The sequence below is a fragment of the Myodes glareolus genome, chromosome 20 (genome assembly GCF_982192425.1).
Source record: "Myodes glareolus chromosome 20, mMyoGla1.1, whole genome shotgun sequence".
NCBI lineage: Eukaryota > Metazoa > Chordata > Mammalia > Rodentia > Cricetidae > Myodes > Myodes glareolus.
The window spans coordinates 8,633,390-8,659,265 of NC_142045.1; the positions used below are offsets into that span (position 1 = coordinate 8,633,390).

General features: G+C 38.9%; 1 protein-coding gene and 1 long non-coding RNA gene across 5 annotated transcripts in view; one reads left to right on the forward strand and one right to left on the reverse strand.

Annotated features, from left to right (window-relative positions):
- Positions 1-1,655: 1,655 nt before the first annotated feature.
- Positions 1,656-20,924, forward strand: LOC125393876 (uncharacterized). 2 transcript variants are annotated; one of them, XR_007229991.3, is made up of 3 exons: positions 1,656-2,491; positions 19,050-19,139; positions 20,697-20,924. It is a non-coding gene; the product is annotated as an uncharacterized LOC125393876 (long non-coding RNA). The 2 variants fall into 2 exon arrangements; XR_007229990.3 differs by lacking the exon at positions 20,697-20,924 and adding an exon at positions 19,383-20,690 and having other exon boundaries at positions 1,657-2,491.
- Asic5 (acid sensing ion channel subunit family member 5) overlaps positions 10,063-25,876 on the reverse strand; it is a 28,566-nt gene continuing 12,752 nt past the window's right edge. For 2 of the 3 annotated variants that reach the window (XM_048424528.3, XM_048424527.3), the window contains exons 3-10: positions 22,920-23,157; positions 20,919-21,044; positions 19,057-19,206; positions 18,018-18,192; positions 15,801-15,857; positions 13,300-13,468; positions 11,233-11,324; positions 10,063-10,352 (exon numbers count right to left, since the gene is read on the reverse strand). In XM_048424528.3, the coding sequence (XP_048280485.3) occupies positions 10,192-10,352; positions 11,233-11,324; positions 13,300-13,468; positions 15,801-15,857; positions 18,018-18,192; positions 19,057-19,206; positions 20,919-21,044; positions 22,920-23,157 (1,168 nt within the window). In that variant the 3' untranslated portion in view covers positions 10,063-10,191. The remainder of the gene's footprint in view (positions 10,353-11,232; positions 11,325-13,299; positions 13,469-15,800; positions 15,858-18,017; positions 18,193-19,056; positions 19,207-20,918; positions 21,045-22,919; positions 23,158-25,876) is intronic. The other variant, XM_048424529.3, reaches the window with a different exon arrangement.

Below are 25,876 nucleotides of genomic sequence, written 5' to 3' on the forward strand. Positions count from 1 at the left end.
AAATAACTATTTTTTTTTTTTTAGAACAAGCAATCTGATGGAATCGGTAACACAATGCTGCTGTAAGCAGAGTTCATCTACCTCCTATCGAAAGCTGTCAAATATCAAGAAATTACTGCTTATTTAAAGCCTTAATTTACCCTAAACTTGAATTTCTATCATAGTAAACAGGAATACAGTGAATCCGACCAAAATAGAACGAAACATCCACAGAGAAGAAAGCCCCTGAGCCCTATTATAGCGAGGCCCTCTCCCTATGGCCTTCACAGCTCAGTTTATTTGGAACCAGGTTTATTATCTGTTAAAAATGAGCATATTAGCAGTAAGGCATTTTCTAAAATTGGAGCAGTTCTTTGGTAAAAGGCTTGTGGGTTCAGGCTTTGAACTTGGTCTGGGCCTGGTAGGAATAAGATCTAAAATTTCGATGGCAAGAACTTTAACTGTCCAGATGGAGAGACGAAATTTAACTTTAAGAAATAAAGAAATCTAAGGCAAGCTTGATGCCTCCTTGGAAGGCTTTTGAATACTGAGATTTTGTTCCATCTGCCTTCCACACCTGTCTTTGGAAGCCCTGAGATTACAGATGTTCACCACCACATCTATTTTTTTTTTGTGAGTTCTGAGGATTCAAAGTTCTGTTGACTCTCTTGTAAGGTGAGCAATTATCCACTGAACCATCTTTCTAGACCCTCCTTGCCCTGTCATGCAGGAAGGATCACAACTGCCCACAAGGTAGCTTTAGATCATCGAAAAGAAGAGTTATATGAAATCAAAACATTAATTTATGAAACATATTCTTCAAAACTTATTAGTTTCCCTCTGTGATTTTTCTACCCCATGTAAACAAGCTTCAGCGGAACCACACATCTCCATAAGAATGGTGACCCTGAACCTGCATGATCGCAGCACCCGAGCTGACTTGGTGATGATGTCACGTGCCATGCCTGAGTACAAATCACAGAGCTCAGAGCTCTTTCATTCTCACCTCAGTATGTGCCAAGCCTGCTACTGGCTTGGCAAGGGTACACACAGGTGGCCATAATGAGTCTGTGTCCTAAATCCTGAGACAAGGTGTGGACAAGGTCAGAAGAAAATGCAAAATAGAGGATATTTATAAAATTTGAGTTCAGAATCTGACAAGGGGCTTATCTGGCCTCTTTTTTACTATTTAAAATTTTCATGCTTGTATACAGTGTATCTTGATCGTATTTCCCACAATTTCCTTCTTGTAGTCCCACATCACCTCAACATACCTCCCATGTTCTTCCAAACTCCATGCCTTATTTTATTTCATTTACATGTGTTATGAGTGTTTGCCTAGATGGATATATGTACACCAAAAGCTTGCCCGGAGCCCATGGAGGTCAGAAAAGTACGCCCGATCTCCTGGACCTAGAGTTACAGACAGAGAGACAGGTGTTGACCTCCACGTGTGTGCTATTTGTTCACAACCACTTAGCCTTCTCTCCAGCTCAGCATCATCGTCGTTATCACCATAATCATCACTACTATCTTCAGTTTACAGTGAAGAGCTAGCAGCCTTGAGAGCTGCAAAGCCTTTTTCAGAATTTGTGTAAAAGTAATTTAAGAAATCATAAACTCATTGATTTTACTGGATTATAAGTGTAGAACAAAATTGAAATAAATGGACATAATGTCTTGATAAATTTTATAACTTTTTTTTTATCCAAATAATGATGCTTTGCTCAGAAACTGCAAGTGTGTTTCTCACAAATCAAATCCACTGAAAATAGAAGGTATGATACAAAGCTAGCCACCTAGGGTGTGGGAATTTTAAAATTCAAAAACCCCATTGAGACTAGTTGAATGCCTAGTACTGGAGTAGTTTTTAAAAGAATTAAAACATGATAAACAGTTGAAGGATATATTTTATTAAACCCAGCACAATCAAAATATTATTCCAATCTGCAACACCTTTAAAAATTGTTAGCTCCCGCAGCTGTGAGGAGGCCGCCAAGGTTGTACCTTGCATCGACACCCAGACTTGCCAGTGATAAGAGTCACCCAGATGGTACTGGTTTTGAAAACACGAAGGGGTCACTGAGCAGCAGAGGCTTGGCAGGCACTGTGAGAGGCCAGGAGAGGCCACTGTGTTGAAGGTGCAGTTGAATGCCTAGTACTGGAGTGGCCATACAGAGAGGTTGAGGCTGCGACATGAAGAAAGCCTGCGAGAAGCTATTGGTGAAAGTGTCGCCCCATTGAACTAAAAGGCTCCATCATTATGGAGATTCCAGTACCATGGGAGGACCACCCAGAAGAGCGACAGCATCGGGGTGGAGTCTGCTTGAGCTCAGAAGAAAAGCTGTGCCTGCCGCAGAGGGTGGAGCCAGGTAGGTGAGCCAGGCCCTTTAAGGCGCCCAGAAGACCCTGAGTGAATCTCAGATGATCAGACATAAAGTTCTTTTCCACTTTTGGAGTTTGGTTTTTCTTTGTTCTTATTGTGACTCTGTCCTGGTGCATCCCTTTTGAGGTGAGAAGGTATCTAATTTAATTTTGATTTGCATGGGAGTTCACAGCTGAAAGGACATTAAATATTTAAAAGATATTTTGGATTCTAAAGAGATTGGTGATTTTAAAGAGATTGAAGTTTTAATGTGTTTGAATTTGTAACGACCGTAGGATTTTTAAATCCATTTATGTTTTACAATATGGCATCAATATTATATGCCATCTTGGGGATAAATGAGACAGAAAAGGTTCTAACTGAAAAGTATTTATGTTTGTATGCCAAGTTGACAAGGGGTCTGTTTTTACTCGACTAGTTTGATGTCTGTTTGATACAGATGAGAAGGGGAGATTCAGCTGAGAAAACGGATTCTAAGGTCAGGATATAGGCAAGTGTGTAGGGCATTTTCTTAATTAGTGATTGAATGGAGAGACTGAGCCTATTGTGGGTGACGTCACCCTTGAACTAGCAGTCCTGGGTTCTGTAAGAATGCTGTCTAAGCAAGCCAGGAGGAACAGGACAATGAGCAGCATTCCTCCATGGCCTCTGTGTCGGCTCCTGCCTCCAGGTACCTACCCTGTCTGAGTTCCTGTCCGGACTTCCTTCAAAGATGAACACTTATGTGGAAGCATAAGCCAAGCAAACCCTTTCCTCCCCAAGTTTCTGTGGTCATGGTGTTTCATCACAGCAACAGGAACCCTAACTGAAAAAACAATGGTTTTTGTAAATAAAACCAACAACATCAGAAAAACTTTGTGCTCTTATACATATGATATTAATATTTCATTGTTTATAAAGGAATACATTTATTTATCTAAAGCACTATTCCTAGTGTATTCATATCACAAAGAAAAATTCTACTTTATCTCTTGCTCTCACCGTCAATTTGTAATCTAGAAAAGACTGAGATTCTAGAGAAAATAGTGAGATACTGTTTTAATTGTTTTCTACATTGTTTTGTAACCATGGTAAGGGAAAGAAAACCAATCATGATTAAATGAGGGCCCTGCTTACACAGTAATAAAAGATTTACAGCTCTTTAAACATATTTCATGAAACAAAATTAGGAACAGAGCATCAGGGAGTTCACACGAGCTAAATTAATAAAACGGCTTCTATAAACCCCCACTGGAAAAAATTTGTTGGCTCTTCTACTTGCTTTGTTCCTTTCTAAGTCTGAAATCACAGCTAGATTTCATATTCTCAGCACATCTAAAGTCAGCCACATTCCAGGGCCTAAAGGTCACACAAAGCTGTCAATCTGTAGGAGATAAGAGCACAGGCGGTTGCCCAGCTCTTCTGTAAGACCTAAAGTGATTTGAAATGTTTGACCGGCTTGTTTTCTCTTTGCTATCAATGCGTCCACTGTGTCAGGTATAAAACATCAGACCATCACCGGGAAGGATCCAGCCCAAGCAGCAAATAGCAACAAAGACATCATGGATAATAGCTTCTCAAAGCAAAGTTGTTCACCTTGTCTCAATCAGGCAGAAAAGAAGGAAGGAAGGGGTTTGAGATAAGACATAACCCTAGAATAAACATTCCCTAGTGATTTTCTTGCTCCAACTGGGTCCTATCTCTAGAATTTTCTGCCACACACCAATAAGGACACCAAACTCTGAACTAGTGATATGATCTCCCAGATCAACTACCTTGCTATGTCCAGAAGACCAGCTTTCTTAGGTAGCCTGAGCTTCACCTGTCTAGCGATGGTGCCGCCCACAGTGAGCTGGGTTCTTGCACTTCAAGACAATCTCTCACAGGTATGTCCATAAGCTAATCTGACCCATGCACTTCTTCCCAGATGCCTCAATTTTGGGTCATGTTGACCCTCGAAACGAATCAGTGTATGAGCATTTAGGGGTAACCTCACATGCAAGCCATAATAATGTTTGAAAGAGAAAGTTCCTGGATAAAGGAAAATGGTAAATATATATTTATAGTTTTTTATTTTGATTTGCAGTATGCAGCTCTGAACTGAGTATCTGTTTTGCATTTTAACAATCTACGTGCTACAACATAATATGTCGTGCCAAGAAAAAGTAAATAAAGGGTTCTATAGGAAAGATTTGTAGAAAAAATACAAAAATGTAAATGGTGCCTTCTCTAACATTAGCATCACAATGTTTTGAGATGACAAAGGAGATCTTACATCATTCCCACTTGGCAATTCTTTGCTGCTTTTAGTGAACTGTAATTGAGCCACTAAGTGGCACCTATTGTCCAATGACAACGTTAAGAATCTTTGTAAAGATCTAGTTCTTCAGTGAGTCCCTACCCACATGATACTTTTTTTTTGTATTCCTGTTAGGGATGGTCCAATGTCAACTCAACCTATCCCTCCACACTTGGTGGGGATATTCTCAAAGTATGACCGGAAGGAGAAATCGGAGATGGTGATAACCAGAAGATCTGCATACCCATGCACAGATGAACACATTTTTAAAGGACTTGTACTCAATCAAATATTCCAAAATTGCAAGAACCTTTCAGGCTTTGGGAAGCAAGTGTCTCTACCATCAGAAGTGTGCTCATGTCAGTGAATTTACTGATAGTTCTCCTGATTCATCGGCATTTAACATTCAAAACCCCTTGGCTCCAGATCATTGCATATTTTGACATTTAATGCCCTTTTAGTGTTTCTGCTAAAAAAGCAGTAGCAACATTTTAAATCATGCCATTCCTTTTTGAAATTTGTGTTTTCCTAAACCAATGTTCAGCACCGTAAGTAATAGTTCAACCTAAAAAGCATGAGTGTAGAGGGTCAAGGTCCTTGGGCACAGTTATATACATGAGGGAAACCAGGCAAGGTAAACATGCAGGCTTATATCTTCAGAGGAAGAGTATGTTTACCTATCTTTCACCTGGAATGCTGGAAAAGTTTGTTGTTTACAACCTGGTGATCTTTTGACCTCACCAGAATCCCCCAGACTGTTATGTTTGTTTACCCCAGACTCACCATGCTGTCCTTATAGACCTTGAGCATTGCATCTCAGGCCATCCTTATGAAAGATGCCATTTGTCCTTTACAGAAACCTAGGTGATGTCCATGTTATTATAGGGCAAAGTTGCTCCTAACTCCCATAGGCACATGTTTGCCTCAGGAATTCTCCCCTGACTCGTCTAGAGCAGCGGTTTCTGACTTGACAGAACCCATCTTTTGGAAGAGCTCATGTGGACTTTGTAAAGAGTTGGTATCTAAACATGACTTAAGCTTTGTTGTGCACACAGGTGAATTAATTGACATCAGGAAACATTTTTCAAAAATTAGGCTGTTCTTAAATATTGCTAAAATTAGCCACCTTACGTCAGATTCAAGAAGTGGAACTAGCCTGGCTCACTACTTCTGGCTAAACTGGATTTCCTTCTTGCCTCACGTGGATCTGTATTCCCAACATGACTTTAAATACGCTGCAGGAACTCAACCCTTGTAATAATCTGTTAGTTGTTCATGTATACATCTTCACTATTTTATTCATGAGGAAATTAGAGTGTATGAACTTTGGTGAATGTACCTTAGTCAAATAGAAAGTGGGAGGTAACGTCAGTGTCTATACTCAGCTAACTACAGGCCAGAACCCAGGCTCCCGCCCAACATGCAAAGCCCCACAATAAGAAATAAATTAGCAGCATCTTCTAGGTGTGACAGTCAGGCAAGCAGAGGCTTTTAACACACATGACAGGTGGATTCCCCTAAGTCGCCACTGCTGCTGCCACCACCACCTTCTCCCGCCTGCCCTTTCTCTTCCTCCTCTTTGCTTCTGTCTTGTCTTCCATCATTTTCTCTTCCATTGCCTGCTTCTCTTCCTCCCTTTCTCCTCTTCTCTTTCTTTTTTGGTTAAGTTTTTCATTTCGCTCACATCTCAAAGTACAGTCCACCATAATGCTGTAAAATCATGGCAGCAGGAATTTAAACACAGGCTTAGTTGCATCCTCAGTCAGGAATCAGAGATGCTGATGCTGCTATTCAAGCCTTCTGTTCGTTTAATTTTTTAAAGTATATTTCCTTTATCCATTGACAATTTTATATGTGCACACAGCATCTTAATCATATTCACTCCTATTTCCCTCTCTGTCTCCCAAACCACCCCAAACATGTCCCCTCCAATTTTCATCTACTCCTAGATTTATTTTGATGTAGCTCACTGAGTCCAGTTAGTGCTATCTGCTGTGGTGTTGGCTGATCTTGCTGACCTGGCTTGGTATAGAGCTTGTGTGCAAGCAATCATAACTCCAGTGAGTTCATCAGTACAATGACGATGTCGTGAGAAGACAGCATCCTGGGAGATTTCTTCCTGTCCTCTGGATCTTATAGTCTGACCCAACTCTAAGTCTGGCACAATGTCTCACAACGTCCTTGCAGAGCGAGAGGGTTGAAACAGATGTCTCCATAGTGCTGAGCTATCAACAGTCAGTAATTCACAGCACACTGACTGGAGCTATGAATTTTTGTGTTGTTTCCCACAGCAAAAGAGGCTCCTCTGGCCAAGACTAAAAGTGGCTCTAATCTAAGGGCAGAAACATTGTGCTAACAATATGCATAGAGTACTCCATGAACGCAAACTCTGAGGGAAGTAATCCCAGTGATGCTAGTTAGGTTAAACCTGAGTAGTGAATATATGATCTTTCATTGCATTTTATTCTAATTTGAAGTATCCAGTTTTTGAAACATTTAATACTAAAAAGAGAAAGTGGAGATTGCATGAACATAATTTTCTATATTAATTTTTACATAAAATGCATCCAATTGTCTAGTTGGATTTACTGATTCATTGTGACGTTGTAAATAAATGTTTCCTACTGCTCAAATGTCTTATATTTTGATGGAGAAGACTTAAATTGTGGTTAAAGCCGGTGAAGGTTATTTGTTAGAGAATGCAGACCTTCAAAAGTCAGGGAAATGAGCATTTTTATGAAAGAAAAGTTATTCTGAAAAAAGAAGAAAATGATGAAATATTAAAGTGTATTCTACTCTGCCATACTAGCCTGCATAGATGTGTTTGAAAGTATCTAAAAGATTACTACTTTTAGTAGTAATTAAAGTAATTACTACTTTAGTAGTAATTAAAGTGCTACTTAATCTGTAATGTGATTATCTGATAAGAGATCACGAGACAAAAGTTAATGAGTTATGCTCAAGAAGAGGCAGCACAATAGGGTTATTATTTAAGAAACAGCATTCCGTCACTGTATCCCATGATATCATTTGTTGAGGAGCAGTGCAGAGTCCTAAGAGATGGTTGTCCTTGCAGAGGTGAAGTCACAGGTTAGGAAGATAATGGTGGAGGATGAGAAGGAAGAGAGATGGAGACTCTAAGACAGTCAGTAAAGTCCTGTGACCACACAGTTAGTGTATCCTGGTGGCTGGGATGTAATGGCTGCCCTCGCAGGCATCTTCTGCTCCTTAACCAGCAGACTTCACTTTGCTATCAGCTCTGATCCCCACCTATCCCAGAACTGCATCTTCAAACTGCTGCCCTTGATTTCTGGAAGTGCCCTTCGCTTTTCTGTAAGGCTAGGTGAGCTGGTTTGAGTAGGTTTGCTGCTCAGTGGATTTTAGCACTAACTACTAACAGGATTTAGAACCGAGATTGTGATCGTCAAGCCAATCATCCTTTTTCTGCCAGCTTCTGAGAAGAGGACGTTCAAGCATGAGTTTCTAACTCCTTCCTCCTGCTGTACTTCTGTGTTGTTACGAAACTCTTCCCGTGGCATCAGGCAAGGAATGTCCCAAATTCTACCTGTGATAATGCCAGATCTAAAAGGGAGTGTCTTTGCACCCTGAAAAAAGAAAAGGTCACTGTCTCTGTTGTCGTGAACTTGTCAGTTTCCTTTCTTCTGTTGCTTTTCAAATATTCCCAAAGTCTCATGTTTTGCTTTAGTATTTTTTCCATCTGGTGTTCTTTATTATTCATTGTGTATTGCTCAATACAGGTTCTTCTTTGAGTTAATTCAAATTTTTCTCTTTTGCTCATTATTTATATGCTCATATTGATCTACCAAACAGATCAATTATAGACTGAGGATGTCATGTGACCCATCCTTTTTTTGATAAGAGATAACAAAATCAAACACTTTATGTAATTACATCAACTTCTGTTTGGGACAAGAGTATAACAACATTGCTTCAATCATTACCTAAGATCGATCCTAACCACAGATTTCACAATGCTCTGGGAGGTTAATGCACTTTTTCCAAGGTAACATTTAAAACTTTTATTTTCAAAGCACAGATATTTTATTTTATTCTCACCACCAATTCCCAAACAGATAGCACTCATATTTAAATGACAGGAATTATCCGGATTCTGGGCACCAGTGTAAACAGTTGATAATCAATATGCATTCTGAACAATGTCTTTCACGTCAGTATGTGATGGTTGCCAGGTCATTTCTCTCTTAACTACCTGAGCCAAGAAGAGTGGCGATGCCGTGCGGCCAGGAAGAAAATGGAACCAAACATTACGACCCAGAAAGAACTGGGGATTAGATTGATATTGTTTTTGATGCAGACTGGTCCTCATACAAGCTAAGCACAGACTAACTGCACCCTCAGCCTGGGAGTTAGAGTCCTTTGCCTTGATTATTTGTTCTCTGTGTTAAAGAAGGCTTTTGAGCAATTCTCTATTGAACAAACATTCTGAGAGGCTGAAAATGGTTGATCGCCTAAAACATAACAAATGGAACTGTTGGATTTTTTTCTAGCTTAAATAAGTGCATAAGAGTTGCTAGAAGGGGATAAAGGGACACTGTGCAGCCCTCTCTACCACAGATTCAGCTCCATTTTTCAATTACATTGATTTATGAATCCATCTGTACAGGAAATGCAGATTCCTGCATCCCCTAGTCAGTTATAATAAAACTATGCAGAAGGAAGAACAAAAATGCTCTGATTTAATGAAAATAAATATTCTGAGAAAGTTTAGAAAGCAAAAACTATGCACACTAGTTCCTAAATGAACAATTGTCTTGATGGTCCATTGTTCTAGCTTTGATTTTGATGTTGTAAGAATACCCTCACAAAAAGCAACCAAGGAAGGAAAGGGTTTCTTTGACTTACAATTCCGGATCACAGTCCATCCCCTGAGTGGGAGTCAAGGCAGGAACTCAAAACCTGACATCCACAGTGAAGAGCAGAGAGGGATAGACGCATGGGTTCTTTCTTGACTTGAAACCTGACATCCACAGTGAAGAGCAGAGAGGGGACAGATGCATGGGTTCTCTTTGACTGCTTGGTGCCTCCAGTCTTTAAGTTCAGGCCCAGCCTAGGGAATGATGCTGCCTATACTGAACTGAGTCAGTTAACAGCAGATATGTCCATGGGCCAAAGCAAGCTATAGAATTCTTTAACAAAGACTATTTGCAGCTGATTCTAGGTTGTGGCAGTTGACATTTAAAATAATCCTCAAAACCGTATGCAGTTCAATAGATGCAATTACCATATTTAATTATAAAGTATACTTTCCATTATTATATAAAGGTAAAAGATGCCTATTATGTAATTGTTAGTATTTTCCATGCTCAGTCTACAACAGAAAAATAGACAAATACAACTATATTAAACAATACAGGTAGAAAGGGTGTATACAGAAATATGAATCTTCAATGATTTTATTAGACTTTCCAAACTATGACATAAAGTCCATGACAATGAATGAGCCATTATAATTATATGCATTAAAAAAAAAAGCAATTTTTTGTTCTAACATAAGATTAACATTCTTCTACACTGCCTGAGGTGGAGTACTCCTCTGGATCATTTCAAGTATTTTGAGCAAAAAGAAAATGAATAGCCAGTAGAAATTGGTCAATACATATTCAATAATTTCTATAATTGTAATCAGACTAGCTCCACAAAATAGGCCCAGCTGACCGCCAACATCGGCTGTAATAAAAATCCAAAAAGAAATCACTATTTTTCATGAAACAAAAGTAAACATTGTTATAGTATACATTATTTGAATCTCATAAGTTGATCATGGCTGACATGTGCATATACATTAATCATTTTGAAATTTAATATAAATAAAGTAATACAACCTAGTAATGCCTGACAACAGTATTCACACAAATCATCTCCAACAGGAGAAGGTATGAAACTATGTTTCCGTGGATTGAATTTAGATTTTGGAAGATCTGAATGCCAGGCGAAACTCTAACTACAATGTAATGTGCACTCGTGAAATGCAAAGCAGAGCTGGATCTTGGTACCATATGGTCTTACAGGAGCCATGCTGTTTTTCCAGAAGACAATTTCCATGCAAATTGCCCTGCTAGGGTCCTAATTATATTTTGTATTAAGCATTCATCTTGGTCCATTTAACCGAAAATATATTTAAAACACTGCATTTTAAAAAATGTTAATTTACATTGACATATACAATATTTATATTTGGACCGTTTGGAAGTGTGCAGTTCTAAGACACAGCGCACACTTTTTTCCTTCATCATTGCTACCTCTAAAACCTTCCCTCATTCCCCAGAACTCCTGAAAACTAATGCCCTAATGTCTTTCACCCATAGAGCCCAGCAACCACCACCCTTTTGTTTCTCGCCATCAATGTTCCTGCTCTAGCACTGCCTTCTAGAATACACATCAGTGGCTGCTTTGGCAAAATCCTGTGTGGTGGAGTCACTGGTGGTTTCTCGGGAGGATAAACACTTAGTCCCTCGTAGGAGACAGGGCAATTAATCCTTCTTTCTCCACTGATAGCCTAACCAACCCCTGAACAGGAAACGAGAGTTGAAGAAGTCAACAGACTTACCGAGCAACTCGGGGACACTCACTGCCTTCTGTTGCTGTGTTACTTTATAGTTTAAGTCACTATAATTTATCTCAATGTTCACAAGATTCTCGCTGGGGGTGGAAACAGAATGAACATAGCTTACAGTTGTCACCACGATTTTTAATCCCCATTATAGATTCAGGAACTATTTACCATTGCATTAGATTCAGCACATGAGCTCAGCGTCAATCCCTTTAGCATTATCTGGAAGGCATTCTTGCCATGGTGACATTTGGGGGAAAAAAGAAAACAGCCCCCACATAACGTTTCTGTGCTTCATTCTTGAGAAACCGAAGGAAGATAGTACATGTGATCATCTAATTGTGGCCCATTATATCTACAAACTTTTGGATTATAATTTTAATTCAATTTGTAACTTTTCCAAGTTGTCTAAATTATCCTGAAGAAGCAGCATCTTTTTCTTGTTCTATTAGTATAGTAGGGCTGAGCTCACAGGTTTTGGTGAGAAATTAAGCACGGATCAAAGTAGAAGCTGCCCTGCTAATAAATGCAATTTCCCCATTTATTGTTGACATACTTGAGCAAAGATTGTTTTATTAATGCCCTTTATAAACCTTCATGCATGCCCAGAGTGGTTCCATATGACATTAAAACCTATATTGATACAGTCAAGGGTCCCAACTCTCTCTGCTACCAAGACCTCTGCTTTGAATCCTGATCATGTATTTGATTGGTTTTTGGTAATTCCACTTGCTTGTCTAATAATTTAACATACTCTAACACATTCTAAGTCAAACCCTTGATATTTTTCATTAAGCACCCTTATGTGATCTAAGAGGAAATCCTGTTTCTGGAACTGTCTGCATCTATATAGAGTCCCATTGCTACACACACTCACTACTCTTCCCATTGTCACCCAAGCCATCATAATCTCTGCCAAGAGTTTGTTATAGGTATCTGACTGGAGATTATGCTTAACACATACGATTTGCATTACAGCACCTCAGCAAATATTGGCTGTTCTTCATACAATAGTCATTCTATGACCTGCTGAATCAGGACACGCTGGCTGCTCTCCCTGATACTCACAGGGCCCTCACTGGGAAACATCTGCACGAACTTTCGAGACCCATGGCTGTAGAGTTTGGTTCACTTCTGCTCAAAGTCTTTCCCACAAATCTGAAGGCCAATCTTTTTTTCCCTCCAACTTCTCTGGAAGACTTTCCCTCTATCTTTTCTGTTACAGCATCTAGCATCATTTTATTTAACTTACATACTTATGATCCATTTCCACTGCAATAGAAATATGTCCAATAAGGCATGGCTTGTAAACTTCATTAAGGAATTCCCATGCCTACCAAAGCCTTTGACTCTGAACACCCAACACATGCTTTTTATATATTTGTTGAAATTGCAACAGCTTAAAGATGGACTTAAACCAACAAGTGGCTAAATATTAACCTGTCTGTCCTGTGAAATGAAGTTGAAATCTATTACTGCATTTTTTTCAGACAGCAATAAGAATTTTAATGAAGAATGGGCTCTATTAGCAATGTTTCCTGAATCAACATGGCATTCTCTAACATATCTAAGGATCATAGCTCTAAACCAATTTCCTTATTGTTTACTGTTTGGGGAGTCAATACTCAAAAATACTTAGTTCAAAATGCACCATTAATATGTGTTGTTAATTTCCATTAGTCTAATGTTAGGTAACAGGAAAATGTATAATATTTAAATAGCTCATCAGATGAAGTTATGATATTTACAAGTGATAAAACAGCTATCAAAATAAAAGAAGTTACAGTGTTGTCATGGGAATTCAGAAATTTTACTAATGTTCCTGACTTCCTGTTCTCCATTGTGCTCTTAATTTGCACGCACACTGATATGGTTTAACTTCCCAAGCTGAAATAAGGGGCTAATATAGTCCCGCACTCTAAAGTCCTATGGTTGTCATTGTTAGCTCAATGACCTCCAAACTGCCTTTCTCGACTGACCACCGCATCATTTCCTGAAACTTCAAGTGTTCATTAAAGAAAATTTCATGTTAATCACAATTAATTTATAAGATAACCAGATTACCTGAGATATTCTTGGCTTTGATTCAGTTTCTTTGCAAGAAACTTTAATGCTCTCTGACTTGGGAAAGTAGAATAGGAAATAGTAGCTGGGTATTCTGTTTCTTCACATGACACGGGGCAGCTGGAGTTGTGTGTTCCCATCGTACACAGACCCCTGAGCTCAATGTGGTCTGAAAGGAACATGAGAGCAACGCACTCAGACAAGACTTCACAACGGGAAGCCTGCGCCTTCTCAGGCACATCGTGTTTTCTCCCATATTTAAAAAGAAATCGTTAACTATGTCCACAACCTCAGTCAAACGTGTTTGTATTTTACTGTTAAATAACCAACAGGACAGACTATGAAACCATTGCAATCCTTGATCCACCGAGTCACTGGGGTCAGATCTTTGTTAGGAATGAGAAATTCCAGGACGTTCCTGGATTATTTCTATAAAAGATCAACTGTTTGGATGGAACAGGATTGAGAGTGGTGTGTGCCATGCCCCTTTGAGAGGAACCCGCAGACATAATTCTGAAGGTCCGTGGTTTAAAGTACTCTTAACTTTAGACTTGTCGTAAATTGCTGTGAAACACTGTTGACTTACGGTTCCTTGTTTCCATGGTCCCCTTTAGCTTCTCAGATGGCCACTGAAGTTCTCTGTCGACCAGGTCGCTATCTTTTCACCTACACCCGCACACTACTACACATTCCTATACCCACATGCACACAATCCAGCACATCCATGTACTCACATGTGCTGTTCTCAAGCAGACACGTGCACGCATGTGCTTTGACACACGCATATACAGTAACACCTTACACACACGTATTCTGCCACACTCGTATGCTCGTGCACACTGAAGTCACATAATTGTATGAACAGCATTGGGATCCTTTTATCCCATGGCAGTCCCCACACAATGACTGTATGCATGATTCCTTTTCCCAGGCTCTTCCTCTTGCTTACATCAGACGTAACATCTTTCTTGTTTTCAATATGGTATTATGGCATTTGTTTAACTGATTTGGAAACTAAAGAAAAATATAAATTTACTTTACATCCAGACCTTGAAGTATTTGATCACCACTTAAAAGAAAAATGTTTCTTCTGCTGCTGCCATCTTAATGATATTTCTACAATGAGTTAGGAAGTTCGAAAAGAAAAGGCTTTCATAGAAGAGTGCAAGGGTTAGTTCTGTCTACTTGACAAAATCTAGTAACAGCTGAGAAGGGAATTCCACTTTGGGATTCTGTAGATCGGGTTGGCCTGTGGGCATTTCTATGGTACATTATTAATTGTTTCTATTAATTGAGGTGGAGAAGTCCCACCCACTCTGGGTGGAACAATTTAAGGGATCATGAACCATATGAGAAACTAAAGTAAGAACAAGTGTGTGTTTATCAGTTCACTCTTCTCTGCTCTTCACTGTGGTTATAGTAAGATCAGCTCTTTCTAGTTCCTTCTGCCTTGACCTCGGCACAGTCACCACAGACTGTACGGAACCTGGAACCATGATTTAAAATAAAATAAAAGTCCCCTGGGTTGTTTAGGTAAGTTGCTATATTCCAAAATAATTCAAAGGGCATATGATATATTACATTTTAAGAGGGCAATCAATGATTTAAAAACATAAATATGAAGTTATGTGTATGGAACAAATTGTATAAGCATAGAATAAAAATAATTTGGGGGTCTTTGCAAAGTTTAGGCAAAATAAATTTGTTTAGGTTGTCAAAACATAAGGCGTATGTAGTTATGATTTTGTTTACATAAAATATTATGTGACACGTGTTTAATTAAATGAAAGAATGGTTCTTAAAAATATAAATGATTTTCAAACTAACAAGCTTCACCTGAATTTTATATGAACATTTGATCCAACTGTGAAAATGTTTCAGTACTCAAATAAAATGAATATTTAGAAAGACTTGGAAAGAGAACCCTGAGTGCTTGCTGGCCCTCTGTCATCCTGGGCCTTTATAACTTAGAGATTTCCTCTTTTACTGTGTTTATATAGTGAGTGCTACGGAATTTTTTTTTAATTTTATATAGCTTCTTTTTCATCTCCAGGATATCCACAGACTTATTTCTTATCTTGTAACTAAACAATTTCAATATAATCTCTGAAAGTTGTGGAATATTCCTATACACTGTATGAATATTTGTCACTGTGGTTAGTTTAATAAAGAAGCTGACTGGCCAATAGCTGAACAGAATAAGGTTAGGCAGGAGAGCCAAACATAACTTTGGGAAGGAAAAGGAAGGAGTCTGGCATAGTGAGTAGATGCAGAGAGAAGCAAGATGAACATGCTGTACTGAGAAAACATACCAAGCCACAGGGCAAAGCATAGATAAGAAATAAGGGTTAAATTAAGTATAAAAGTTAGCTAGTAATAAGCCTGAACTATTGACTGAACATTTGTAATTAATATTAAGTCTCCATATTGGTTATTTGGAAACTGAATGGTAGGAAAAATGTCTACCAACAGAAAGTAAAATAAACAATCAAGTCACTTACCAATGATAGGAGATACACAGTTGTAGTGTTTTAGTAGATTGCACTCAACACCGTTTCCTTAAAAACAGTAATTGTAACATATAAAGGGTTTTCTTGAAATAGAATTCTTCCATTAGAAAAGACAATAAAGCTTTGAAATGTGCGCCTATCTGGATAGGTGATTTGGGGGATCAATTCTGAACATTGTTATTTGAGTTCACTGGAGTCTTTGTATTTGAGGATGTATTTGATTGAATTCAGAACCTCAAACATTCTAAGTTCCTCCAGCTCCGAGACAGCCACCTCCCAGCACTGAGCTACATATGGGTCCCAGGTTTTTGATAAAATCAGCAACCCAAATTAGAAGCACATTCCTTTTCTGTATCCGTCCTTCACATGGACATTTATTCTTTAGAATATAAGCATGCAAACATGTCAGAATCTAGAGAAAGGAACTGTTGAGAAGATCACTACTTTTGGGTCCTTTTCATTTGTCCCCTCAAGTCTATTTTTTTAAATTTTTGTAAAATTTTACAATTGCTTCCACAATTTTATCTCATTTTATCATGTTCATAATCTTATGATGCAAAAATTATCATTTTCCAGATGAAGAACTGAGCCTCAGAAAGTGACTTTACTAGACCATGATGTTAGAGAAGCCTTGGGGTACTCTATCTTGCATCCTGCTACCTCTGAATATTAGCTTATTATTGTTTATTATTAATATTAATATATAAATATATATCTTTACACACATTTATTAACTACCTTTAGGGTAACAATTTTCAGTCTATGAGTTGCAACATTTTGGCAAATCTCTATCTCCAAAAATATATACATTGCAATTCATAATAGTTGCTAAGTTATAGTTATGAAGTGTTAAAAATAATGTTATGATTGGGGTCACCACAACATGAACTACATCAAATGGTCACAGCACTAAGAAGGTAGAGAACTGCTGAATGGGTTGGATTAGGCCATGTAGGTACTAGTATTTGTTATGTATCTGCTGTAAATCCTGAGACAATGAAGAAAAATCAATTCATGACCTACGTAAGTTTACTCCCTGAGCTGATTTTAAAAACCATGGCCTTTTTATGTAACCAGATATTTCTTCATTGGTACAACACAAGTGGTCTCTGTGGTTAGCCACAATGTTTACTCAATAATCTTCACAATCTTAAGGAGACTGTGGACAGTGTTATATGCCTGTGAGGCTGTCGGAGATGACTGCACTCCAAATTAAGGAAGTTTAAAAGACAAGGATGAGGAGGGTAAGAAGGAAAGGAAAGAGCGAGGAAGAGAGAGGGAACCCTGGAGAGGGAGGGAGGGAGGGATGAAGAGAAAGAAGTAGGAATAGTGTGCTAGTGAACACTTTTCATTTTTCCTTTCTGTTTGTTGAAATAACATTTCCGTGAGCCTTTATTGAGACAGGAAGATAGAGATGAAGTAGGTAGCTAGAAAGATGGGCGGGGGAGCATATATCCACTTAGAGACAGAAAGACAGAAAAACACTCTGAGTACTCTAGAGAGGCTACAGATATATTCTCCCCATGGCTGCTTCTCTAATAACTCATATCTCTTTATGGACATGCTAAGAAAAGGCAATAGAATAAATAAAATCTAAAAATGAGGAACAATTTGATTTATATCTATGTTTTCTATTGCTTTTTTATCCTCATGAGGACCCTGCTCAGCAGGACACCATTTCCCCCATGTTATAGGAAGTACAGAGAGATGTGGCATCAGCTAGATGAGAAAGTATTAAATCAGACCCAAGGTTTAACCTCTGCTCAATGATTGCCTGGGGGATCCCTGGGTCCTGGAAACACCTGAGACTATGTACAAAGAAGTCTTGAAAGTCTTTTTTTTTTTTCACAGTCACAAGGTGAAGAGTTCCCTGGCAGTGAAATCTTTAGGGCCTGCTATATGTATACACAACCTACTTTTTAATTTCAAATTACAAAATCCTTGATATCCGTTAATTTTAAACTCTTTGAGAACATCTGACTTTAACCTTCGAAGTAAGAATTGAGGACCTAGGCCGACAGCATCATTTTCTTCCCACCAGGAACCTCTGTGCTACATCGTTCATGCTTTCAAATGGACTGAGATAAAGGTGGCGAGTGGGTCATTTTCCAGTCTAGCCTTCTGTGAGCACGGAAACCAATTCAAGGATGCACTAAATCCTAAGCTTCGAGTTCAGCCGTGTGGGTGAAGCTGCCAGTCTTTATCTACCTGGAAGCAGGAAGGGCAAGCATCCGCACAGCCTCTGGATGTGCTGGGCTTTGCACTCCTTCAGACAGCTGTAGGTGTTGTAGGTGGGAAAGTTCCTCAGCTTGATGTCAGGTTTGCACTCTCCCCACGGGTGTTCCTGGTGGACTGTCTGCAGGTGACAGGACAGGACACAAGGCTAGGAGACAGAATTCAGTTGGCCCACATTTTCCATTAAAGGATGCTCTACACTTTGGCTCATCTCAGCATTTTTAAAATCTTTTTGATACACTATATCTACCCATTTTTCCACACTATTATCTTGAAAACCCCTGAGGGTCATTCTAACCTCGGCCTTTAAACCTTCACCCTAAATGTCAATGAAAACATCACATAGGCCAACCATTGTAAAAATGTATTCAAATAAGGAAAAAAATATTTATGCAAATGTGTTGCCGCCATATTACTCAGGTTGCTCACAAACCAACAACCAATAAGACAAAAATTAATTCCTTATTGAGAAAATGCTATTTAACATATAACAAACAAGCCCTTTGCTTTCTTTAGGTTACCTCATTTTTAAACATCTTGTGTCTGGAAACAAAAAGCTGTCCATTAGCCAGGAGGACAGGGAGTGGATGCAAATTTAAAATGTTAATTAAGGAAGCTCAAGAGTAAAGCTTGACATGTGGAAGCCTGCCTCATGACTTGTCTCCATGGCTGATGCTCTTTCACGTTTTGTATTTTTATTCTTTGCAGATGGCTTCAGAGAGGAAACATTTAGTTCTGAAGCTGACTTTGTGGCCCTTCAGATTGCTATCTGAAGTTACCTTGGATTTAATAGGCTTCCCCACACTCACTCAGGTTGTAGGTAGGAATCTACTGCCTTTTACCACAGAGGAACCTCCAGAGAAAGGAAAGGAAGCCGAAATGCGGTGTTGACCCTTCCAGCCTTTAGTTTAAAAGCACAGGAGAAAGGAGTCTCATGAAAAAGTTATTTGTGTGTTTAATGCAGCCGTTACCAGCTAATACTTTCTTCTCTCCACATCTCCCAAGTCCTCACCTTCAGTTGACGGATGGTCACCCGTGAGTGCATGCCCACAGGAGAAGACAGGCCTAAGCCATCAAACTGCGGCTCCTTCTTTGGTGAGTGAATGACAAAGATGATTCCGGCATCAACAAAACCAGGCAAGGGGTTATCAATAAATTCCTCCTGAAGGGGACGGACACACACACACACACACACACACTAGTTATACAGGAGTTCAAGGTCTGGGATCATCAGCTCATGTTGTATTTGAATTCCTAAGGTCAGTTTTATCATATTGAGCTTCAATCTACTGTGTGAGAGGTGTGGAAATTTGGTAGCTAAGATACCTCTTTTTTCAGGCGGTGTCACAGAGAATTGCTCCTGAGTGTGTGCTCAAGTACACCCACCCATGTCAGTTGCTCCTGAATAAATCCACAAGCACAGGAGTGTCAGCTGATGACCTCACTTCCTGTTCATCTCATCTCCTAGGTGCCGATGATCTCACTTCCTCTGACCCTCTCACTTCCTTGGTTCCTTTCCTTACCTCTTTTCTCACTGCAGGTATCTTTGTAATTAAATCTTGTTTAAAATTCAAATGTCTTCTTCAGTAATTGTGAAAATCAATGCTATTACTTTAACAATTTTTTAAATATATACATCTATATCAGGTAAAGATATTAACACGTAAATTGCTAGTGATGCTACAGTTTCAGGACATAAGGAAAAGGCTGGATGTGGGCATATAAAGATTTTGTAGTGAATCAGTCCACTGTTGTGTATTTATCCTTGAGGAGCAAACTTTAAATTCCTGTCACTCTGAGGTCTGTTGTCTTGGACTTGCTAAAACCTTTTAAGAAGCATTGGCTATGTTCGTTTACAGAAATATCTAGGTGCCATTTGTTTATGGAACATTATATTACATTTGTAGGTTTTTAATCTTATTGAAGAAATATTTTGAATTTTCCACTGATAAAAATACATAATTAATGCATAAACTAACCCTAAGGCTATTATCTAAATAGTTTAAATATTGGTGAAGTATTTTCTGAATGCAGCATTGTGTTTGGGCATAAATAACAATGGTTTTGAGTGAGACACAGGAGGAAATTATGAAGATATTAACAGAAATTCTTTAAAAGCAGTCGTGACCTCATGCATGTTTATGGGGGATGCAGCAATTTGCTGTGATTCAAGATGAGGCCATCTTTCTCTGCCATTTATTGTTTCTCCTTGAATACTCTACCAGCATGGCAGAATACTAATCTACAGACCCTTGGTAGCAGAGGGCAGGTACAGGGGCTATTTATCTAGCACCTTTGGAGTAACAGCAATGCAATTCTTAGATGCTGGGACACCTGCCTCCTAAGTTCAAACTCAACTTCATTGGCCAATTATAAACAGCAAATACAAACAAAACAAACCAATGAACAATGGGGCTTAGGAAAAGGTATTTGTGGACTGCCCATGCATAGTAGGGTCTTTTCTCCTTTTCAGGGAACAATTCTATGATGAATCAATGTTTATATAGAGTTCTTCTTAAAACATTTTTCCATGTCCAGATGAAAATCCTACTACAATTGTGTTTTTGATAATATCATTAGCTGTATGCAAGGCACAATAGAACTTTCCATTTCTTCTCTTCACTGAATAAATGATCCCTTGAATCATAATAGGAAGTTCCAGAACAGCAAGCACTGTCTGTTTTTCTCCTGAAGCATCTGCTTTCTGAAGCTCTAAGACAACAGTAATCCACAGTTCAGGAGCAATTGGAACAAACTGTCAAAGGGTGAAATGAACTCAACCGGTGGAATTTGACAGAAAAATACTGTTACTAAAATGGAGTCCTGCGCACTTGCCCATTTTCAACCCAGACTGGAGAGAAATGCAGCAGATACCTGACGGACATCGAAGAGCAGCTTTAAACCTCTTCCGGACAAGCTCACTTTATTCTTGCTTTGGAAATTCTCACCATGGTTAAAAGTAAAGCAATTTCCGTATTCAGTAAAGACGTGTTTGAAATCCTCCAACACGAAAACAAACCAAATAGAACACAGGTCAGTGGAGAACTTTTCAATGCCCCCGAGTTCCCATCACTCCATCATCTTCTCTACTTGCAAATGCTTATTTGAGGATGTTTATGTAAAAAAAAAATTGATAGTCTGGCAATTTATGCATGTATTTGATTAACAGTTTACACGGTGTAATGAACATTTAAGTAAATTCATGTTATTTTTAAATGAGACATTTTCACATCTAATTAAGCCTTTTTTTAAAAAAAACAACTTAAAAGTAGCTTGTTTTATTTTTTTTTCAATTATTCACAGAAACATGTGTTTAGACTTTGGTGAAGGGTTTTCAACGCCCTCCTCTGACAAGTCACTGCTCTGTCCTGTGTTCTCCGTGGGGCAGTTACATTCCCTCCCCCATTGACCTCCTGTGATAACTGTTCCATCCTCCTCAGAGATGCGCATGCTGCCTAAGCAGGGATGCTCTGCACATCACAAGTGGCGTAGGAGCAGATGATGAGCCTCTCATTGGATCCTCACCTGGATTCTTGAGTGCTAAAGTGTCACTGTGAGAAAATTAATGGCAACTGAAGTTTTGGCTCTCTGTGGGGAGATGGCATACCAAAAGCAGGCAGGGAAAGTTATGGGACAGGGAAGCAGATTCAAAATAAGAAGGCTCATGGTACAGCATTTTCTAAAGACAGTCCCTGCTTTTATATTACCCAGTTACAAAACCAATTCATATGTTTTACTTCACAGATTGCTAGATTTGTGTTTCTGTAATGTATGTTATCACTAGGGAAAATTTTCTTAGGAGTGAATTTAAAGATATTAGTAAAAACAAAGCAAGGAAGACGAGCCCCTTTAGGTGAGCATTCAGGCCATCCCTGCTGCTCATCCTCATCCCTGTCCACACTCAGCAGTATTTACCGTGTGCCTCTCAGAATGCCGTTATGTTGTGGGGCTATGAATTTGATATTCGCTTTGAGTCTCTCACAGAATAAGGAACTGGAAATGTATGTAGGCAATACAGATCAGATTCCAGGCACACTGTGCTTAGTCTTAGGTGACTTGTATCAGTAATTGAAACAGAATTTTAGACGTGTTACACATGGATAGAAAGCACACTGCACATATTGTGCATGTGACATAGAATTCTTAGTGGAAGACTCGAAGACTCATTTCTGTGGACTCCCCTAAGGTGCCACTATCTTAAAAACACTGTGCTAGCTGCTTAAGGGGGACAGAAAAGCTTTCTTCAAATATGGTGTTGAAAGATAAGGAAAAGTTACAATAAACTATTGTGTTTTGTTCTTTTAACTTTGAAAAAAAAACTCTGCTTCAAAAAGGTCTTAAAACCTTTTGTCATCTATTATTTTCCCTAGCGTGTGTGCATGTGTGTGTTCACAAGTGTTGTGTGTGTGCACGAGTGATGTCTGTGTACATTTGTGTGTGTACATGCTACATACTCTCATGTGTGATGGCTAAGCACTGCTTTGAGTGCCCCAATCTGTCACTTTACACATTTTTTCCTGGACTTGTATTCAGCTCCCGCATGCCTCCTGCCTCTGCTGCCTCTGCTGCCTGCAAGCACACAGCACCACCAGACGTAAGGCTGCTGGATCTTAACTCAGATTGCCATGCCTTTACAGCAAGCAATGCTCTTACCCCCTTCAGCCATCTCTCCAACCCCTTATAAAACCTCTTGAAAGAAATTAGCCTCACACGGATCCCACATCTCTTGCTATTATAAAGCTGAAATTAGGAGAGCTAAGGAAATGTACTTATATAAACAGGCGGATTTCTCAAGACTATTTTATTTGAGCTTAGAACAGAATAAAACCATAGTCTACTATCTTGATTAGATTTGGATAAATAGTCAACCATTACCTTTGGACCGCAGGGTTTTCCAAAAAATTTACAGTGCAACAAAGTGTCCTGATTGAGATAAAAACCATTGTTCTTGACAAATTCTGTAATGCTGAAGTTTTGGTGACTTGCAACAAAATCTAAGGCCTCTGGAGAGTGAGTTTTGTTGGCACTAACTTCCTGAAGGCGGATGACTTTAGAAACTACATCCCATAAGAAGAAAATGATGCCAAATTTTGATACAGCCTCTGCTTGGAATCTATTTGTAGAAATGAAGGCATTGGTTAGAATGTAAAACAGCTTTCTCGAAGATAGAAACAAGGCAAAACTACATTCGTTAATGGTTATGTTTGTTAATTTTCACTGTACATCATCTTAGATTTTTATTTACATGCCTTTCATCCCTTCAAAATGCAGTCAATGATTTTTTAATTCAGTCTTATAAACCTTGAAGTGATCAGCTTTCGTCTCTTCTTGTCCTACAGCTCAGAATGCAATTGAGTGGTCCACTCTTGGTAGGGTCCATGTCATGCAGAACATGGTTTGCATGTCATTCTAGAATCTTATGTTCTAGACTTGGTCATTTCTTTGTGAAACTTAAATTTGCTTTAACTGATCTATCAAAGAATTTAGATATTATTATTAGAGAGATAATATGTGAATATATTGTGTAATGTTTAGGCAAGTTGAGCATGCCTGGGTTACCTTTGCTGAGCACATAATACTCTCCTACTCTATTCCCAATAAGAGCAAGAAGTTTTCAGTTTTAATGCTGAATATAAGGATGTTTTGTATGCACATACATGCCACAGCTTTGTTAGCCTTTCATCAACTGGTGAGAGGCACAGTTTTCACCCTGAATCAGCAGTCATTCTGCAGCTGTGGTACCCTGTAGAGGCCATGAGGCAATGCCTGTCATGGATTCTTCTCAAAATGACTAGACAGTGAAATTAAAGAACTAGACTTTCTGTAGGTGGCATATATATATGCCATGATTATTTCATAAAATAATTATGAAAATCTTCAGCTTAAAATATTGTCATAAAATATATTTGTTACACTAAGGAAAGTTGAGACCACACTAGTAGTTTCAGAACATTAAATGATAAAATAAAGCCTGGCACTATTAGAAATAAAAATGAAGTTTTCATGAGATATATTCACAGCATCAAAGTAAAAATGTCTTGCACTGAGTTTATTTTCAACCTTTAACACACACTTAAACTATTCTTTAAGTTGTTGCAGGCTGGGAGTATAGGTCAAAAAAAAGTGTTCTGGAAATTTGTGGGGAATTCTGCAATGATGACATTTAGCAGGAATCTGATACAGAGCTATTATAATTTACCAGATTAGTTCCAAATAAAAAGGCCATGAATAGGGAGCTCATTTTCCAGAATCTATTCTACAGCCTAATTTTTGTGACTCTGAGCCAAATATACCTTTATGAGATTAGTTCTTCTTGTCTGTACATGGCTTTCTGTAAAGAAACTTTTCAAAATTGAAGTTTGATTCAAAATGGATATTTTTAACAAACTAAGTGAAGCAGATTGGCAACTCCAATGGGCATCTATTAAACTTATATATGGAGACTATTTTGAGTGTGACATTGCATTTACTGAACACTAAAGTACTAAGAGACTGATATTGATGAAGTTGTTGACAACTTTGCATTACCCTTTAAATGGAAATACAGTGTTCTTATGAAATACTGCAACTGATAAGAATATATGTCCTTCAAAAACATAATAAAGCATTATATGATTTTTTCTTAAAATTTTATTTTTCTTCATCTTTAGCATTTTTAGACAGACATTATTTTCTTCTTAAAAACATGGCCATTAGTGGAAAGAACTGCGCCAGTAAGGTCAGGGTAGGGTAAGCCTGTGGCTTCAGTTCTAACCTACACACACACACACACACACACACACACACACACACACACAGGTCCCATGGGAAATTATTAAAATTTTGATCCCTTCTTAGATATCATGAACTCTGTAGCACCATTTTTAGCTGCCAATCTCTACCAATAAGGTAGTTCGACACATGAGTGATTGAAGCATCCCCTCTGACGGCTTTCTTCCACCAGACACATGAGAATCAAAGAGCTGGACATCCACAGCACCTAAGTCACACTCATATTAAACCCCTGCCATATGAACTTGAGTGGAGATAACATCCTGGCAGCCCCAGCCTGAGTCTCCCAGGACACACTGGAAGTCCTGGCTGGGAGGTGAGGCTGTGTCTCATGGACATGGGTTGAGATAATATGTTGTCAGTCCGAATCTCCCAGGACACATGGGAAGCCCTGCCTGGGAGGTGAGGAATGGGAGCTTTGGATTTCCTGCCCAAATCTACCAGGAGGCAACTTTTGTAATGCTGAGATAATGGAGGGTGAGAAGGGAGACGCCCTGACTAGGTTGTGCAGACCTTCACTGGACAGAACTTGCACAGACATTCAGTGAGCAAACACCCCTGCCTGACGCATCACATGTCTCCTTAGGCCATATTTCCTACAGTGTAAATACTGTAACAGCTCAGTTTCTGAACGTGTTCCTTCCCACTAGTTACAGATGATTCTCTGGGAACAGTGACAGCACATCTCCTCATCTAGTCCCTCTGATGTCTCTGCTTTCAGTCAAGTGTCCCTGCAAACCAGCCTCGCCTTTGTCAGGTTTAAATATTGTGGTTTAAATATTGTGAGGCAATGAACATTGAGGAGGTTTTCTAACACAAGAACGCATAAATTGAAGCTTTGAAGTATTGCCGATCACCACACAAACCCCTTATAACATGCACAGTGTCTCCAACCCTTGTTCTAAACATTCCAATATATTATCATGCAAACATCCTATTTCCACGTATCATGCATTAGAACCCTTGTTAGTTCTCCCTCATCTCCTTGGAGGCTCCAGTTGCCTCTAAAACACTCCATGTAGAACGCCTGGGTATGTATCTATATTGTGTTCAGTGATTAC